Raw genomic sequence first — 19,433 nt, 5'->3', positions numbered from 1 at the left:
TTGTTTTCATTTCAAGAAACATTTTAAGTTCTATCCTGGACTGCATTTTAAAATAAGGTATCATGTTTCTGTTGGTTTGCATAACTGCAGAAAGAAGGAGACAGCTTTGCATGTAAGTAGTACTTTTCATCCACAGATCAGTTTTCTATCAAGTGGAATGCCTCCGTCTGTTTGGCAAATAAGGAAACTGGCTCAGAGAAGTTAGGGGTCTGGTCCAGACCTCACAGTGAAGATGCAACCATGTCCTCCCACAGTGAAGATGAAGCCCTGTCTGGGCGCAGCTGCGTCCTAGAGGGTGGTCTCGCCGTCAGTTTCTCTTCCGTATCTGTCCACATCTGTGAAGTCACAGTCTGACTCCATTTCTATCTTCACCTGTGGCACCATGAACACTGGGCTCTGTGAATAGTTGAAAGCAGGTGAAGCTGGACAGGAAATTTTGAAGTGCAATGTGATGCTAAGTAAGAAAAAGAGGGAAGGGAGAGTGATTTATCTAGTAGTTGGTGTTTTCCACGCTATCCCCCAGAGGAGGGCTCTAAAGCAAGTAGTTTTGTCCTTGCTTATGAGCTCTTAACACGTCATGGCAATGAGCAACATCCTCTGCGCTTGGCCTTCAGCTGTGCTTGCTGAGCTAGTCTCGCCAGAAGTCTCAGCCTGGTCTCCACATTGCTGCCAAGGCGAACTTTCTGGATCACAGATCTGTCTGTGATTCCCACCATTCAAGAGATAGAATCCAAGCTCCTTAGTGTGGCCAGACAGGGCCTTTTATGTTTGCACTTCTGACTACTTCTAGTTTGGCTGCCCGTCTAGCCCAGCAGTCTTTGCTATTTTCAAATAGTATTTCAGGCGTGTTCCCACTGCCTGAAATGCCCTTCTTTTGTCTCTTTTCTTCTTTATTCTGTACACCTGGCAGGCTCCTATTTATCGTTCTTGGACTCTCCAGATAAGGCAGATCCCTCCCTTAGACACTGTCCTTTCTCTTACATGTGCCCCATTGTTCTCGGCACACACTGCTGTATGTCTTTGTTGGCAGGCCTGTCTTTCTAGACCCCCAGGGATTACGCATCATGCCTGGTAGATCTCGGATGCTTAAACTAGATCATGTTGCTGAGCCTTTTCCTTCACTGAAATGGAATCCTGTTCAGTGGTCTCTGCTTCCACCTACTTACATAGAGTTGGTAAAACACCAGTGTAGCTGTCCCATGTTTGTATATGGAAATGCCCCATCCTGGTCCATATTTTCTCTCCATGGACTGAGATTGGGGCAATGAGAGGTTCAATTTGGTGTAGGCTACTTAAAAACAAAAAATCAGGATAGACTGCTTTTCTCCCAACGCCTTTATATATAAAAATCCGTGGCATTCATGTGATGGTGTAGGAACCCTGACTGGGGAGGTGGGATGAGAAAGCAGGCAGGGATGTAGTTTGGACGCATGACCCTCCTGGGCTGGAGTGGCCTTGGGTCCTCTGCTTAGGGGGGCTTGTTAGTGTTTCTCTTCTCATCCTGGCAAAATGGTAACAGCTTTGACTTCTAACTCAGACGATCTCGTGCATGTTTTCTAAAATCTCTTGGATGCGTGCATCTAAGTCTGCAGGTTTATCTGCCTGTAGACTTGGGATAGCCTATGCCTTTGCTCATGTGTGATGTAGTACAGTGATTCCCATCCAGTTTAGGGCCCTAGGTAGGAGCACCCTACCATCTTCCCCTGTAATAGCTGAGGCTGACTTTCTTGCCCCTGGATTTCTCTTCTATTTTTGAGCCCTCCTTGTTTTCAATCATCAAGTTGTCCACTTTTCTCATGGCTTCTCATTAAGAACACTAAGGTATCACAGTAGGCATGGGGGCCCCTGGAAACGGCCTGGAATCCTTTCTTGACTATTCTCTCCATTTTTTTTTTTTTTAAGGAATCTCTATGCCCAACCTGGGGCTTGAACTCACGGCTCCGAGATCAGAAGTTCCACGCTCCACTTAATCTTTGATATTTAGTTAGGTTTCTGACCTTTGCTAATTAACCATGCTGTTACTTTATTCCACATACTACTGGAGTACCTGGCGTTTTGATCTTCGAGCTCATTTATCCTGGCATTCAATAATATATACTTAAGTCATGTGTAGTTTTTCTCTATGTTGTTTTCCCCCAGTGTTTTCAATTTTACGTAGTATTTTGTAATTTCCTTTTCTAAAGTAGAAGACCTTTGTGTAATCATGACATGTCAGTAAAAGGACATATTTGTTACTTGACGCCAATAATCAGGTCTGACCACCTGTCTCCCAAGGTGGACCAGCAAAGGCCTTTTACGGAGACACTGGCTAACCTGGGAAATCCTAGTCCCTCCGCCTTCCTGGCCACTGCTTAGTCTCTTATCTAATACCCAAGGAGTCTACCTCATGGCCATTACCTCCGGTCGAGTTCTGAGTCACTGAAGGAAGAATCAGAATGAGTAACTCCAACTGGAAGATCTTTTTCCTGGCAGGAAAATTAAAATGTCAGTTGTAGAGCAGGTTTGAGGAGGACGCTGGAGAAAACCTTTCTCCAGTGCTTCCCCCTTGTCTTCCTGTTCTCTAATCCCCACAGCCAACACTACACAAGAGGAAATCAGGATGGCTTCTGGCTCAGTTACTCCTTCTCCAGAGGGCTCTCAGCCAGGATAGGTGGGTGTGGGGGAGGGCCAGGGCAGAGTAAGGAAGGGTGATGGAAGAATACAAATGGGAAGGGGAAGGAAGGAGAGTTAGCAACTAAAAAAGAAGAGGTACTAATGACGGAGAGTGTGATGGGAAGCCCCTCAAGGGCCCTGGCAGGATCCTAATCTGGGTCTTTTAGGAAAGTTTCAAGCCCTACGTTAGGAACACCAAGGTCACTCAAGTGGGATCTTCCTGATTATTCCAAGGATAGGCTGTGGTCTTGATGACAGGACTGTCCTCTGGTAGGGTGCCGAAGCTCGGAGGGGTAAAGGCAGCCATAGAACCCCCCAGGATCTTCGTGAGCAATGCCCGATCCCTCCCAGGCAGCCTCCCTTTCAGCAGGAGGAACTTCTCTATGACCTTCCCTGCTAATTTATGATCCAAATGCTATGCTACCAGTTTCTCTAAAGGGGACAACTCAGCTTGGCTTTGAACCCTCAATCATTTTCAACAACCACTGGAAAGCCTGGGAGGCTCAGCGGGTCATGTTTGGATCCATGTGGTCTGAAACCATTGAAGAGAGGGCCAGGTGACTCCACAGGCATCAGGAGGCACCAGGGGCAAGGAAAGAATGAGGGGCTCTGTCTAAATGGAAGTGAAGCTTGATCACAGGCACCTGCAGGCTTTGATTTGGGGATTCCATTAGTTGAAGTCTGAATCCCGGTGGCCCAGTTCTCACTGAACTCTGCCTACCAGAGGAGTCCTCTAGCATCTAAGACCATTCGGTCCCCCTGAGTTAAAGATAGAAGTTCCTTGGAGGAAGAGGTGGAGAATTAGTAGTAAGTAGGAAGGGAGAGACACCATGTGTTTTACTTACTGGCAATGCAGTGGATACCATTTTGGGGATCTGATTGGACACTTTCCATGGGAATCTTTATAACTGAGGGAGGAGGGAACTGGGGCTGGAGAGAAACAGTGGGAAAAGCTGATAAACACCACCAATTCAACAGCTTTGACTTTCTTGCCAAGAGATGGAAAATACATGCATCCACAATGTGCCAACCACCATCCTCTCTATCTCCAGTCTCAACAGTTAGGGGGTGCTGCAAGTACTCTGGGGCTCACTGGGGGGCAATCACAGTTAGCCTGCTGTCCTAAACAGGACAGAACTCTTCCAGGAACATTATTTATTAGAACAGTTTCAACTGTCATAGTAACCAATCAGGAGTGAATCACACAATAGCTGGTGTTGCTGTAAAGACATGTGTAAAGTGGATTTGTGCAAATTGAATCCCATTTTTCCATTAATATATCATGCCTTTCCCCAACCCTGGAATAGTTTCTGGCACGTGGTAGCCACTCAAATATTTATTGAATGAATCAATTGAAGAGTAAGTATTTGTTTTTAAAAGGCATTTAGACTCTCAGTTTCTTTGTTCTCAAGGCCTGTCTTTGCAAACCATCTAAATCATCAATGAAAAACATGTGAATGAATGATGGGCCTCTTTCTCCCTGGAAGAGGAAAGCAATTAAGGACCAGGGGAGTTTGGGTCTATCACTACCATCAGAAGATGGTTTGATTGCCACCAGTCAGCAAGGATTTGCCCATAGACAGCTTTGATCTGCAAAAGGCAAAATCACTGTAACAGTTCCAGGTGGATACAGAGATGTGGGTTCAGGTCAGACCTGGGAGAATGGGAGCCAGGCATGTTGCTAGATGGCATGGGCAGCTTAGCATGTTGGAAATGAGCAGAGTCAGAAACAGAGGGCACCTGGGTGGCTCAGTTGGTTAAGTGACTGCCTTCAGCTCAGGTCATGGTCTCAGGGTCCTGGGATCAAGCCCCTCATCAGGCTCCCTGCTCAGTGGGGAGTCTGCTTCTCCCTCTCCCTCTGCCCCTCTCCCCGCTCTTGCTCCCTCTCTCAAATGAATAAAATTTAAAAAATTAAAATTAAAAAAAGTCAGGATTCTTCATTCCCTTTAGACATTTAACCATATATCCATCTTGGGTGAACTACTTCCCTTTTGGAGGATCGTTTCATCACGTGTAATGAGCACTTGAACTAGACAATCTTTCTGTTCACATTTCGTGATTTACTCTAAGTTGGACTGGCTTCCTGTCTGTTGACTCCCTGAGTGTTTTGGAAGTGGGATGAGGAGGAAGCATGAGAGAAAAGTAGATGGGGCAACCAGGTGGTCCCCAGCATCTGGGGAATGTAGCCACTCTCCTTTCAGTGAGGACATATGCCTCTCTGCCCACCTTCCCTAATACCCCAGAGGCAGGCCAAGCAAACCTGGCTCCCAGTCCTTCCACCTGTCCCAGAGTCTAATCTACTAATTGGTGCCCATCAGACTCTACCCCCGAGACCTGCTCCATTCTTTGGAGGTCAGTCCTCATAACCTCCCCCATGATGGAGCTGAGTCTTCTGCCCTGTCCATCAAGGACCTGCACTGCTTGTTGATAACAGCCCCGGGAGCTCAAAGAAATGGCAAAGAATGGGTGTGGCAACCAGCCTTTCCCTGGGTTGTGGGGGGGGGGTGCTCATTCACTGTGGCCCACCCTGAGGATATTCCCATAAGCAGACGAACTCTCAGCACCCTACACCAACACAGGCAGAAGCCTCAGCTCATGCCAGACTAGGCCCAGGTGATCATAGCTGGCCACCTGAAAGCCCACCCTCTCCCTGGCCTGGGCAGAAGTGGAGGGAGGGTTTCTTGATCTCTTCCCTCAGCCCTGGCCTCACATCCTCCCCACCTCCTCATCACTGTCCTCATGGGCCCCTTTCCTTCTCTTCTTCTTCTTATCTGTCTCCTTCTTCTCCTTCTCTGGAAGGATGTTGTCAATCCAGGCCAGATCATGCTGGGAGAAGATGAGGTCCAGAAGCCTTCGAACAATGATGAGGCCCAGGATCTGTGGTGAGAGTTCAGAGAAAACCATGGGCTCAAGGCCCCAAACTCAGACATTGTTTTTTCTCCCTCAGTAAGCTATGTTTAGGGACTTTATCTGGTCTCTTTGAAGCCATCTCAGAGCTCCGACAAACCACCATTTACCACCTGCCCGCTTGGTTCCTTTCATCTGGCCTTTCCTCAGTTGAATGGCAAAGCCTACCAATGAGCCAGGGAACAGAGCCTGTGACAGCTGGTTCGGAGCCAGGCAGAGACCAAGGGCTACAGAACTCCTATAGTTATTCTTTAAATCAATGATCCTCAAATTTGAGCTTCCACCAAAACACCCTGGAGGGCTTGTTAATACACATATTGCTGGGGGCTACCCCCAGAGGTTCTGAGTCAGCAGGTCTGGGTCTGGCCTGAGAATCCGCATCTCTAACAAGTTTCCCAGGAGATGTTGATACTTCTGGATCAGAGATCACGCTTTGAGACCCACTGTCCCTCTGTCCTTATTTCTGAGAGCTGCCAATCTCTCTGTTAACAAGTATAAAGTACACTGAAGAAAGTGTACTGGGATATCAGGAATTTTTACAGTAAAGTCTAGAAAGTTTGGTTCTGTTCAGCATACACAAAGGGAAAAATGTGTGCTTTGGGGAAGGATTAAATACTGGCCTTTTAATAAATTCAATGGGCCCAGGGTAACTAGTTATAAATATTGCCCCTTCACTACCAAGAACCGGCCACTAAATGAGGTCAGGGAGAAAACCAGCCAGCTGCATTTAACTCTGGTTCCTAACTGACCTGCTTCTTGGGAGCAAGTAGAGCTTGAGAGCTAGACAGACCTGGGTTTTAAAAATCCTGGCTCTGAAAACAAATTAGTGGTTGCTAGGGGTAGGGGTGGGAAGAGGCACTGTCTGCATAGAAATGGCAGGGGGTGGGGGGTGCCTGGCTGGCTCAATCGGTTAAGTGTCCGACTCTTGATTTCCGCCCAGGTGGTGAGATCGAGCCCCCTGTCAGGCTCTGTGCTAGGCATGGAGCCTGCTCAAGATTCTCTCTCTGTCCCTCTCCCACATGCGCATGCATGCTCTTTCTCTCTCTCTCTCTTAAAAAAAAAACAGAAATGGCATGAGGGAATTTTAGGCATGATGGAACTGTTCTGTATCATGACTGTAGTGGAACCACTAATCTGTGCATTTGTCCAAACTCACAGAACCACATAGTGAATTTTACTGCATGTAAATTAAAAAAATCAATAGGGGGAGGGTATGGATCTTGGCTCAGCTCCTTCTGGTTGTATAGGTTGGGTCACTCACACATGCCCTCTGAGCCTCAGTTTCCTCACCTGTAAAATAGGGTTAGTAGTAGTACTAAAGTATACTTTAAGTATACTTAAAGTACTACTACTACTGCTGTGGATTAAATTAAACAGCACTCCACACATGCTAATGGTGACTATAATTTCTTTTCCTTTCCCCTTGTTATCGCTAAACCCCATGAGGGCCCTATTGGGGAGGATCCATTTCCCTTTCCTTAGAGTGGTGGTTCTCAACCTTGACTGCACATTTATGCCCACCTGCAGAGACTTATTACAGACACCAATGCCTGGGTTTCCCCAAGAGATACTGATTTAATTGATCTGGGGTGAGGCCTGGGCACACAGTTTTAAAAAGCTCCCAAGTGATTCTAATGGTCCCCCAGGGTTGAGAATCCCAGGTGGGCACATTTCAAATCCTACCTCTGTGTACTCACTTTGGCCCCCAGTCCAGCACTGCAGGCTTTGGGGCCCACCCAGGGCTTTCCCGAAGCATTAGCCCACAGGCTCCGGCACTGTCCCCCTGCACTGCCCCCCTCCCCCCGCTCTATCTGGCCTGGACTCACGACCCGAATCTTGTTCTGTTCTGTGCTTGCTTCTGTGACCCTGAGAGAGTCAGGCCATCTGCGACGGCGGACCTCCCTCCTGGGGACGCCTGCCCAGGCCCCATCGGCCAAGCAGGATGGGGAGCCCGCGCCCACCTTACCATGACCGGGAAGATGATGGCGGCCATCGTGGACTTGAGGATCCAGAGCACCGCCAGGCAGAGTATCTGCACCAGCGTGAAGAGGTGGATCCGGCGCAGGGGCACGTGCCGCAGGAAGGCGTGGTCCGGCTGGTGCTTGGCGGGCATGAGGAAGAGCTTGCAGCGTTCCCAGAACTGGCGGAGAGCGCGAGGCTCAGCCAGCAGTGGGGACCCCGTGAGGGAGGTGGCCCTGCTGGGGGCTTGGGACTGCGGGAAGGGGTGACGCGGTGGGGTCTCATAGGAGGTAGCCCCTTGTCTGGACTAAGAATGCACAGGAGGGGGACTGCAGGTCTAGGAGGACACATAGGGAACCCTTAGGGGAGGAGGCCTGAACCCTGCCTGCAGGGTACAGCCCTGGAGGCGGCCACAAAGGAACACTGCCCCCATTCAAGGAAAATGAAACTAATTGCAACACAAAGACAGCCGAGACATCTGGTGTATCATGCTAAATAAAGAACAAAACAAAATGTTTTCTTCCGCTAGAGTTGCCTTAGAGAAGAGAGATGTAGTGAAATGCTCATTGGAATCAGCCCCATCGGGGTTGTGAATCCTGAACCTGTTTCCTCGTCTGTAAAATAGGGATCACAGCACCTACTTACACAGATTGCATTATAGAACACCTATGAAGGGCCTGCTATAGTGATTTTATTTGATACACAGTAAATGGTAGTATCTTTATCACCATTATTTTCCCACTGAACTGCGGAAGCAAGCACTTGGGGTTTCGGTAATATGGCAGCAGATGTGGGGAGTTGACTCTGGTTAGATCAGCCTGGGGCTCGGTGGGGTGGGGAGAGCCTTACCTGGATGCCATTCAGGGAGGCCACGCCCATGTAGAGGAAGACTCCGTACAGCACGGGCATGGGGATGTACTGAAATGAGAGAGGGAAGCAGAGCTTTCGACTGGGTCTCTGCCCGGGGCAGGCTGTTGCCGCCCTGTTCTGTATGACTGCGTCTGCCAAGTCACAGAGGCAACCTGGCCTGCCTTGGCTTTCCCCAAGCCATGAAGGAGCTGGATGTTTAGGGGAACTGAGCCTCTGAGAGTAGATCTGGAGCCAGTGTCGGTGGGGAGCGCTGCCCTGCCCCCTTCTCTCTGGGCAGCGGCTCCCCCAGCCTGGCCGCCCTGCTTCCATCCCTGCTGAAGCCGTGGGGTTTGACTGAAGACACAACTTCTGGAACATGGGAAAGCTCCATAGAAAGCCCCCTGCTTATTCTTGTCAGCTCCTTCCCCGTTCCAGCCCCAGCTGAGGACCCCCCACAAAGCTTCATTGCTCTGGGGACCTTTATTGAGTTGACCTCCATCAGCAGTGAGTAGGTGCTGATTAACAAAAATTATACACCCTACACAATCGGATTAAAAAAAGAAGCAAAACAGATGTGTATAGATAAACCAACCACCACTAATTGCCAACTAACCGCTAATGATTTGGTGGGCATCTTTCCTTTCTGATCATGCTCACAGGTAGTTTGTTAGCTTTTTCAAAAATGGGACCATATCACTCATACTGTTCTACAATCATCATTATGATTCTTTAGAAGCCTTTTGACGTATTTCTCTACTGTCTCTCTGTGTTTTGTTTTTTTTTAAGATTTTATTTATTTATTTGACAGAGATAGCAAGAGCAGGAACACAAGCAGGGGGAGTGGGAGCGGGAGAAGCAGGCTTCCCGCCGAGCAGGGAGCCCAATGTGGGGCTCGATCCCAGGACTCTGGGATCGTGACCTGAGCCGAAGGCAGACGCTCAACGACTGAGCCACCCAGGGTCCCCTCTAAGCTGTGTTTCTGCTTCTTTCATCCTGCCCCCTCCCCCACTTTTTTTTTTTTTTTTTTTGAGAGAATGTGCATGTGTGAGTGGGGGGGGGGGCAGAGGGAGGAGGAGAGAGAGAGAATCTTAAGCAGACTCCATGCCATGCCCAGCATGGAGCCTGATGTGGGGCTCAATCTCACAACCCTGAGATCATGACCTGTGCCAAAATCAAGAATTGGACGCTCAACCGACTGAGCCACCCAGCACCCCCTCCTCCTTCCCTTTATCTGCCCTTTTGGCTTGCCACTGTGAACAAGGCTCTGCCTCGGTTCCAGGGTGGTCATGTTGGAACATGTGGGCAAATACTAAGTCCTGTGCTCAACTTTTAGATGCCACTTAGGATGTCCATAAATCCAACCAAATAAGTAACCTTTTTTAACGTAAGTTAGACTGGATTCGTTTTTTAAACACAAACCATGATTTGGACCCATATGCTGTAAACCTCAATCCAAGACATTTGATCTTGCAGCCTTCCCATATGATTTGAAGCTGAGACCACGAGAACTCATGGGGCTCAGAGGGGGGGCTTCTGATATGGCCAGGGGTACCTCTGAGGCAGAATGCTGAAATCCACAGTCCTGAAGAACGGCGGCAAGGTGCGAGCAGAACATGAAACAAAACAGAACAACCCTTCAGGGCTTGGGAAGGACAGGGGATCTGCAGAACTGAATGGGTAAGGTGTTCAGGCCACCTGTCAGATACGTGGCCACATCATCCTCCAACGCCCTCAATTTGACAAGATAACCAAAGATTTGCAAATTGGTGATGACAGGGCTGAAGATTATCACTGATCCTCTAGCAGTAAAAATCACTGTGTCTAAATCAGGGCAACCATCCATTGAGAGAGAGATTTCATCCCTTACTGCTCAAGGTGTGGTCTTTGGGCCAGCATTATTGGCATTGCCTGTGAGCTTGTTAAAAATGCAGAATTTTGGGTCCTACCCAGACCTACTGAATCAGTATCTTTTTTTATTAAGTTTTAATTCTAATTCCAGAATAGTTAACATACAGTGTTATATTAGTATCTTTAATAAGATTCCCAGGTGATTTTTTTCATAGATATATTTTTTCACACATATATATATATATATATATATAAATTTTATATATATATAAATTATATATACATAAAATGTGTGTGTATATATATATATATGTATATACATAAAATGTGTGTATATATATATATAAATTTTTTTTGAGAGCCCAATGCAGGGCTTGAACTCATGACCCTGAGATCAAGACCTGAGCTGAGATCAAGAGTCGGATACTTAACCGACTGAGCCACCCAGGTACCCCTCCGAGGTGATTTTTATACACATTAAAATTTGAGAAGCCCTAGAGCAGAATTCTACTGGAGGAATTAGACAAAGGTATAGTTAATAACTAATTTAGAAACATTGATAAAAATAAAAACACTAATAATTAGGATCCAATTTGTACCCTCTAAAATTTGTAGCACCAAAGAGATCTCTCCCCTGCTATATAAACAAGAATTAAAGATCCAAGGTGTCTGGGTGGCTCAGTTATGTGTCCAACTCTTGATTTCGGCTCAGGTCATGATCTTAGGGTCCTGGGACTGAGCCCTGCGAAGGGCTCCATGCTCAGCAGTGAGTCTGCTTGAGGATTCTCTCTCTTCCTCTCCCTCTGTTCCCCCCGCCAAATAAATAAATAAATCTTAAAAAAATTAAAGATCTCAACTAATGTCTTAGGTAGACAGCTCTCCAATGTAAGTTCTCTGAATCTGGTATGTACTCAGCTATGCCTAATTTGACAGACATGGGTAAACCTACCGTTGCAAAAAGTTAAATAAGCTTTTTGGAAAAAATTTTTTTTAAGATTTTATTTATTTGAGAGAGAGCACAAGCAAAGGGGGAGGGGCAGATGGAGAGGGAGTAGCAGACTCCCTGCTGAGCAGGGAGGCTGATGTGGGGCTCAATCCCAGGATCCTGAGATCATGACCTGAGCCAAAGGCAGATGCTTAACCGACTGAGCCACCCAGACGCCCCGGAAGATTTTTCTTATTGGAAATAAATGCTGGGATTAAATCTAGAACCTCAGATCTGGGTTAAGTTATATTTTTCTTGAACTGGCTATACAAAATATCTTCCCTTTAACCTAAAATTAGCCTTACTACTTTGAGCAGTAAGGGATGAAATCTCTCTCACAATGGATGGTTGTACTGATTCAGACACAGTGATTTTTACTGCTAGAAGATCAGTGATAATCTTCAGCCATCATCACCAATTTGCAAATCTTTGGTTATCTTGCCAAATTAGCGCTAGTGTCAAAATTAGTACTGGTGTCAGCTAGTGATAATGCTTTAATCACTTAACTAAAACAATTTTGAAAGCCAATCTTTTTTTCTGTTGCTGTTGTTAGAAATGATTTTATTTTGCTTGGTTAAGATGGAAGACATCTGGATAGTTGTCAGGTTGTGACGGGGAAGGTCTGCCTCAAGGACACTTGAGCTCTCATTCCCAGGAGCAGTTTTGGGTGGATTCAGTCTCTGAAGAAGTATGTGCAAAGTTGTTGACTTCCTCTGAAAGCCTATCTTTAAAAAAAGGTATAAAAATATAAATAAACAAATAAAATGAAAATATATACCTTATGTACTTTAATACAATCAAATAAGAAATCCTAAATCTTATGATCAATAAAAATCTAGATAGGTCTTCTCTGTTATAAAATTTATCAAATAGATTAATTGGTGGTGAATAAAATACTATATTTTTTCTACACTTATTATCAAAGAACATGGGTAAGATTTTTTTTGTGGGGGTAGGATTTTTCAAATCATTTGTCATTGAATACAAAAACAGTATCAGAGTGCTTGGACCCATGCGGACCCATGGAAATTTTTCCATGATGGCCGGAGTAATAATTAACATTTCCCCATATCTGGCTTCAGAAGAGACCAAAGCTAGCGACACTCTGATCACAGACTTCTAGCCTCCAGAACTGTAAGAAAGGAAGTGTTGTTTAAGCTGCCCAGTCTGTCGTATTGTATGCAGCAAATGAACACAATAGGTAAGTGGCTGGAGAGATGGAGAAACCTGAGCAGAAAGAGTACTCGTGGATGCCTACTCTGAATGTACTCTCATTTGATTTCATCTCTTCCAGTTGGTCTGGAGGGATGTGAGCCAAAGGATCTTCAAACTGTGTTGGGGGGAAAAAATCAGTTTTGTGCCCAAGACATGCAAGACAGAGGAGCAGAGAACAGGGCACAGGAAAATCTACAGCAACATTCTCCTCAGAAGTTTGAAACTTCAGAAAACCGGTGAGCAAAGAGATGTCTAGTGAGCCATAAACCACAATGTGGAGACACAACCAGCTCAGGAAGCTCCTGATCTAAGCAAGGATGGAACTTGGCCAAGGACGCCTGGGTGGTTCAGTCAGTTAAGTGTCTGCCTTCGGCTCAGGTCATGATCCCAGGGTCCTGGGATGGAGCCCAGCATCAGGCTCCCTGCTCAGCAGGGAGCTTGTTTTTCTCTCTGCCTGCAGCTCTCCCTGCTTGTGAGCACTCTCGCTCTCTCTCTGACAAATAAATAAATAATATCTTAAAAAAACAACAACAGGATGGAACTTGGCCAAGCTTTCTGAGGGAGGAGCATCTCCAGAAAGGGGAGGATGGACCCTGGGAGGAGTGGAAAGAGCAGTGAGGACTGCCTGGTGCTAATAAGCGATGCAATGTTCCAGAAAACAAGGACGGTGGTGAAACATCTCTTTGGGTCCTGCCTCTTTAGGGTCCACGTGGAGACCCTCTCCCCACCTCTGAGGCATCAGGCCAGTGCCTTCTTAGGTGGACGGCGCCCTGGTGGAGGGTGTAGAGCCTCACCTTCAGGACAGGAGCCAGGAAGACGGAGATGCCCGTCAGGATGAAGACAATGGTGCCGGTCACTCTTTGTTCCCTGGCAGACAAGGGCACACAGTCAGGGTGGACTGGGAGATGCCCCCTGACCATTCTAGCCCTCTGGCCCTCGTGTGCACCTAACGGTTGTGTCCACGCCCTGGCCTCTGCCCTGTTCCCCATTCCAGAGAGTAAACCTGCTGTCTGAGGCCCAGCTGACCGGCACATGGGAAGAGAGGGAGCCCTGACTGAGGCAGTTGTAGGGGCGTTTGGGAGGGTGTCCAGAGCAGTGACTAATAGTAGAGGTGCTGCCGCCAGACTGACCTGGGTGTGGCTCTGCCACTCAGCTGTGTGGCAACTGGCGAGGCCCTAAATGTCTTCAGCCTCAGTAGAAGCAAGATAGTGGCAACCGCCTTGGGAGTTGTGAGGATGAAATGGGTATGTGCACTGCTTATGATCCCTGCCCTTCGACTGCAGGAAGATCCTTCATCTGTGGGGCCTGACTAAGAGGAATCAGAGCGAGGGGGCCCAGCTGCTGGCAGAGTAGGTGGAAGGGGCAGGAGAGTAGGTATGTTTTCCTGAATGCCCAGGCCCAATCCAGGTGAGAGCTGGGGGGTCAGGGGCAGATTGCTCAGACCCAGTCATCTGGGGCTCAGGAGTCCAGGAGGGGACCCTGCCCTGGCCAGAGAAGGCTCATCCGGCGCAGGCTCTGTAGCCCAGGTATCCCAAGGCAGTGAGGAAAAACTCTCTGGACAGCCAGTGTCTGGTGTGGGCTCACCTCGGAGGCCCTAAGAGGTAGAAGATGCATATGGCTGCCGATAACAGGTAAGGGAGCCGACACCGGCATGAGAGGAGGAGGAGGAGGGCATGGAAGTGACAGGCCATGGGCCACCGTCTAGGGAGTGGGAGTGGTCCTGGGAAGACTCTCTGGAAGAATGGAGACTGGGGAGGACCCACACCCACAGGAGAGGTTGGGGGACGGTGGGGGCAGGGGGTCTTGAAGACGAGGAGACAAAAGGACAGGTCATAGGGGCTGTGGGGACATTGAGTAGCCCATGCAGCTAAGAGGTCAGTGTGCACGCGGGCCATGGTGGTGGACTACTTGCAATTCATTACCAAAAAAGCACCACTTAGAACTGAATTTTTGTCTCCCTCCCTCTCCCTTAGGAATATCACTCCTATCCTCAAAGTTCCTGGGCTGTCAGATAACTCGATAGTAAGAAAAACCTGCTTCCCTTCTCCCAACCTAAACACCCCTGCTCAGGAAGTCCCCAGTCACTGCTCCCCACCTACCTGACCCCCAGGAACTGGGGCTGCTCCCCAGGGGCGCTGGTCTCCGTCTCCATCTTGAGGCTGTCGATGTGGGCGATGGAGATGACAGTGGCCGCCACATACCAGGGGAGCCCCATGAAGGAGCACAGGGCCATGAGGATGCCCACCCAGAACAGGTCCAGATGGTAGCCAGCAGCCTTCTGCATGGGGCAGTGGGAGGGGAAAAGCTGTCTAGGGAGTCCGCACCTGACCACCTGTTGGTCTGGGGGAAGGGAGATCGAAATCTCCCCAGAGCAGCGATTTTGTGGAACATGGTTAAAAGGCTCCCCTCGGCCTTCATTAGGTACTCTTAGGGTGTCACCACCCTGAGGTGCTCAGGCATCACCAACCCCAGGGTTTGTTGAGCTAGGGAAGGGACACAGGAAAGGGAGGAGAGGGGTGTTTGGGCTTGGACAGGCGCTGGGCTTGGGTCCTTGGGAAGAAGAGCTCCTACCAGTGGTGACAATATCTCTGCAATTCTTGAACGTGGGGTCTTGGCCGGGGCGGGCTTTAGACCAAGCTCAGAGTGGTCTAGATTGGGATGGGGAGAGGGTTGCCCAGAGGCAGGGAGGGGAGGTGCAGGGACCAGAAGGGCTAAGGATTCTCCTCTGCCTCATGGTTCTGGGTCAAAATCCCAGATTTTCTTGGACTCCCAAGTTCCTGGTCAGGAGGCACAGAGCTGGAAGGTCACTTTGGGAGAAGCAAGGAGCCTGTGCCTAATGGCCCACCCTGGGTTTGGTCCTGGCCCTGGTGGCCTTACCCACATCTGGAGGTCACATTTCCCCACACACGCATCAGAACTCTAGTCTTCTGACCTCACATCTTGCTTTATAAATGGCCCCACATTTTGACAGAAGCACCATCTCCCTTCTTTGTTCCTTCTGACTTTGGGGGAAGAAAGAGGTGGTGCCCTGCTCCTAGTGGCCGCCTTACCCTCAGCTTGTTCTCCTTCCGGTTGACTATGACGGCGGTGATCTGCTGGTCCATGAAGATCAGGATGGTCACCAGCAGGGCGGGCAGGATGCTCGCCAGGTACACCCACCACGGGTTCTTCCCAAAGGGGGCCACAAACCAGCCTCGGTCAGGCCGTGTGGGCTGAGCGGAGCAAACGGAAACAGCCCTTTCCTCTCTCCCTTGTCCCAGTGCACTTGCTGCTCGGGGCCCCACTCTCCCTGACCTCCCACCACTCCCCACCTGGGGTGCTTTTTGAGTGCAATCTTTTCCCTTCAAGACATTAGGCACCTGCAACTGTAAAGAGACCACAGATGCAGACAGACTCGGGAAGGGCATGGTGTCCGCGGCACTAAGATCATCAGCGGCAGCTGCCCTGGGGTTGATTGGGACCAGGGAGGTGCAGAGCCAGAGGAGAGATCTGGCAGTCACTAACTGCAACGTAACAAGAAGCAGGAACGAGGCCCAACAGGCAAGAATAAGGAATCTGATGGGCCCGGTGCCTGACGTTTCTGCCTCTCCTCTGAGTCACCTGTCTGGGGAGCATTACAGGATGGTTTGTAAAACACCAAACATTAATTCAGACTTGCACATTAAGAACAAGGGATTATCTACGCAGGAGCTGGGCTGAAATCTATCTTTTGTTTTACTTAAGAGAAAGAGGTACTTTTTGTGTTCAAGCTACTTACAAGAACCCTGAAGTAATCATGAGGAGGTCAAGCCCTCAAAGGCAGGGAGGGTGAGTTCTAGAACCTGTACCTCCACGCCCAGTGTAGGTGGTTGGTGCTCCTTGTGAGGGAGCTGGGCCTGAGCTTAGCTACGAGCAAACAGCACCAACTCAGGAATGATGGGGAGTTCCTGCAGCAGTGATTCTCAAGCTTGGCAGGCCCTTTCGGGGGTGGGGGGTGCTTATTAAAATACAGAACTCTGGGCCCCATCCCCAGACTTCCTGATTCCACAGGTCTGGGGTGGGGCTGAGAAGATGCATTTCTAACAAGTTCTCAGGTGATGATGTGATGATGTTAGTCTGGGGACCACACTTTGAGAATCAGTGTTCTAGGGGATCATTTTCAACAGACCCCAGGTGACCCCGCTTAAAGACTGCTGGAGCCAGGGGGCTGTAGCTCCATAAGTGGAAATCAGGGGGCTTCTGCTGGGCTGGAGGGGGGGTTTCAGCACCTTCCCCACTCCGTGACTCCACAGCAGGATTTCACTGTGAATATGTCCCCAACCTACCATCCCAAGGGACCACCCGCTGGGAGGCTGTGTGGAGGAAGGGTGGAGCATACCCAGAGAAACCCCTGGGTTTCTTGGCTGAGAATCTATGGAAGTTTGATCGGCATAGAGGGGAAAGGCACTGAAGCTGGTGGGCAGGCAGGGCTAACACCCAGAGCAGGGGCCAGGGGCAAACCTTGATGACACTGGGCACATGCAGCTTGGGGGTCGCCAGGCCGAAGCAGGCATCGATTCCACAGAACAGCAGGATGGAGAAAATAATGGAAAAGTCAGCTACCAGGGCCCGGACCTGCAGGAAGGAGATGGGCAAGTGAGGGAAGCACCTACCCTCCTCCTGGAGGGCTCAGTCCTCCCCTGGCAGCACGAGGAGCACGGGTAAGAACTTGGGCTTCAGTGTCAGCAGACTGAGGCTCAAATCCTGGCTCTGCCCTTGCCAGCTGTGCAACCCTGGAGAAGCAGGTCATCTCTTGGAGCCTCAGTTTCTTCGTCTGTAAAATGGACATAATGATAGCACCTACCTCATAGACATAATTGAGCTATGACACATTCAGAGGGCTTGGCATAGGTTAGTGAATATGGGAATTGTTATTAGCCAGTGACTAATGGCGCCACTGCTGAAAACATTTTCTGGTGTGAAAGATGGAACTGGGTCACCCGTAAAGGGCGGTTGAGGGCAAAGCTGAACTTAGATCTAAAGGAAATCCTACTTCGTGAAAATGTGTGGCAGATGGCTACACCGCCATCTAGGCTGGGAGGGAGGTCCCTGATTCTGCTGGGGACCCCTGTCTGCTCTCAGACCTTCTGTCCACTAGATGGCTTTCACCTCTTGCTCCTGTGTCTCAGGATTCCCATCCTAGGCCAGGTCCCCCCCCCCCCCCCCCCCCCCCCGCGCCGCTTCGTCAACGTCCACACTGCCACCTTTTCTATATCTCTTCAAAGAGAGCAGGTTCCAGAGAACAACAGGGAAAGAAGTTAGGAAGGGCAGGGGCAGGTTACAGCACACTGAATGCATTCCCTGTACCCCTTACTCCCCTTTAAAATTGTTATTAAAATAACATATATAATTAATTAAAAACTCACATGGTGTAGAAAGCCAAGTCCCCCACCTCACCTTGCCTCACTCCGGATGTACCCCTATGTCTGCTTGATTTTAGTTGTTTTGGTGATTTCTTCCATGTCATTACCTAATATGCTATACTTTTATATTTCGATTTACTAAATTAAAGCATGATCTACTGATAAAGATTCGGCTTACTTGCACTGTCCCTCCTGCCCTTTCCTCAGTCCCAATCTTTGAGAGTTCTTTTTTCTTTCTTTTTTTTTCCAAGATTTTATCTATTTATTTAACAGAGAGAGACACAGCAAGAGAGGGAACACAAGCAGGGGAAGTGGGAGAGGGAGAAGCAGGCTTCCCATGGAGCAGGGAGCCTGATGCGGAGCTCGATCCCAGGACCCTGGGATCATGACCTGAGCTGAAGGCAGACACTTAACGACTGAGCCACCCAGGTGCCCTGAGAGTTATTTTCAAACTCTTTCTATGGGTTTCCTTTGTACTTTCAAGTTATACAGTGAAGCCTCTCTTTCTGCTGACTTTGCCAGTCACTCACATGCTCCGTCACGTGAGGCTAGCTGCAGCCCTTCCCCCACCTCCCCTCCCCATCCTGTTCCATCTGTGACCGTTCCCTGTGGATCTTTACATTGTCAAATCTGAGAACACTCACATTGTGTTCCATCAACACATGTCTTTTGTGGTTTATGTGTAACGTGATTCTAAAAGTTGAAAATCAGTAACAGCTTTGTATCACTGTGATCAGGTAAGCCAAGCAGTGTGCAGGTTTACAATTGTTTTTCTGCAGTATCCCCAGCATCCGGATCAAAAAGTTATTAAGTTACACCATATGACTTTGCCATTTTTTGGTAGGGCAAAACAGTCCAATGCACTTCATTTCGTATGGTCTGACCTAACATAAAGATGGATATGATAAACAGCTGTGAACTCCCTGAACCTTAAGAAATGAAAATATACACATTCAGTCGATGCCTCTGTGTGATCCAGTGGCATCCCTGTCTCTGCTCTCTAGAGAGATCCACTGCTCTGAATTTGGACTTTATTCTTCCCATGTCTTAATACTTTTACTAAATAGGTATATAGCCCTAAACAAAATATGGCATTGTTTTGCACATTTTAAAATTTTACATAAATGGTTTCATATTATTTGTAACCTTCTGCAATTTGCTTTATTTGCTAACATTATGTTGGTGCTATTCTTCCTTGTGGATATAGTTGTAGTCCACATGTATATGAACTGCAGCTTAATGTATGATTGTTTCCCATTTGTTTCTTCATTCTCCTGTCGATAGATCAACTTAGATTGTTTTTATTGCTTTCCTCTTAGAATCAATGCTTCTGTGAATATTCTTGCACACATGTGAGGATTTCTCTGGGGTGTATTCCTGGGAGTGGAAATGCCCATTGGAAAATCATATCCATCTTTAGCTCTACCAGAGAGTGCCAATTCTCTGAATTGCTTGTGCCTATTTACACTCCCACCTGCTTTTCACCTCCAACACTTGGTATCCCAAGACCTTCATATCTTTACCAATCTGATGGGTATGGAGTGGCATGGTGTCATTGTTCTCTGCAACACTAAATTCCAGGAGGCAACAGAGCAATTTGTAAGAAATTTAAGGGGGGGAATAGTGATAAAAGAATT

The 19,433-nt window shown here is 48.3% G+C and overlaps 1 protein-coding gene across 1 annotated transcript in view; it reads right to left on the bottom strand.

Moving 5' to 3' along the window:
• Positions 1-318: 318 nt before the first annotated feature.
• Positions 319-19,433, bottom strand: part of SLC4A5 (solute carrier family 4 member 5) — an 83,762-nt gene continuing 64,647 nt past the window's right edge. Inside the window, exons 17-26 of the mRNA XM_078056395.1 lie at positions 16,895-17,008; positions 15,466-15,627; positions 14,515-14,693; positions 13,210-13,282; positions 8,368-8,436; positions 7,526-7,699; positions 5,374-5,529; positions 3,498-3,582; positions 2,398-2,465; positions 319-454 (exon numbers count right to left, since the gene is read on the bottom strand). Coding sequence (XP_077912521.1) covers positions 2,431-2,465; positions 3,498-3,582; positions 5,374-5,529; positions 7,526-7,699; positions 8,368-8,436; positions 13,210-13,282; positions 14,515-14,693; positions 15,466-15,627; positions 16,895-17,008 — 1,047 coding nt within the window. The 3' untranslated portion in view covers positions 319-454; positions 2,398-2,430. The remainder of the gene's footprint in view (positions 455-2,397; positions 2,466-3,497; positions 3,583-5,373; positions 5,530-7,525; positions 7,700-8,367; positions 8,437-13,209; positions 13,283-14,514; positions 14,694-15,465; positions 15,628-16,894; positions 17,009-19,433) is intronic.

The sequence above is a fragment of the Halichoerus grypus genome, chromosome 10 (genome assembly GCF_964656455.1).
Source record: "Halichoerus grypus chromosome 10, mHalGry1.hap1.1, whole genome shotgun sequence".
Lineage (NCBI taxonomy): Eukaryota > Metazoa > Chordata > Mammalia > Carnivora > Phocidae > Halichoerus > Halichoerus grypus.
This window is presented reverse-complemented; position numbering and strand designations above follow the sequence as displayed.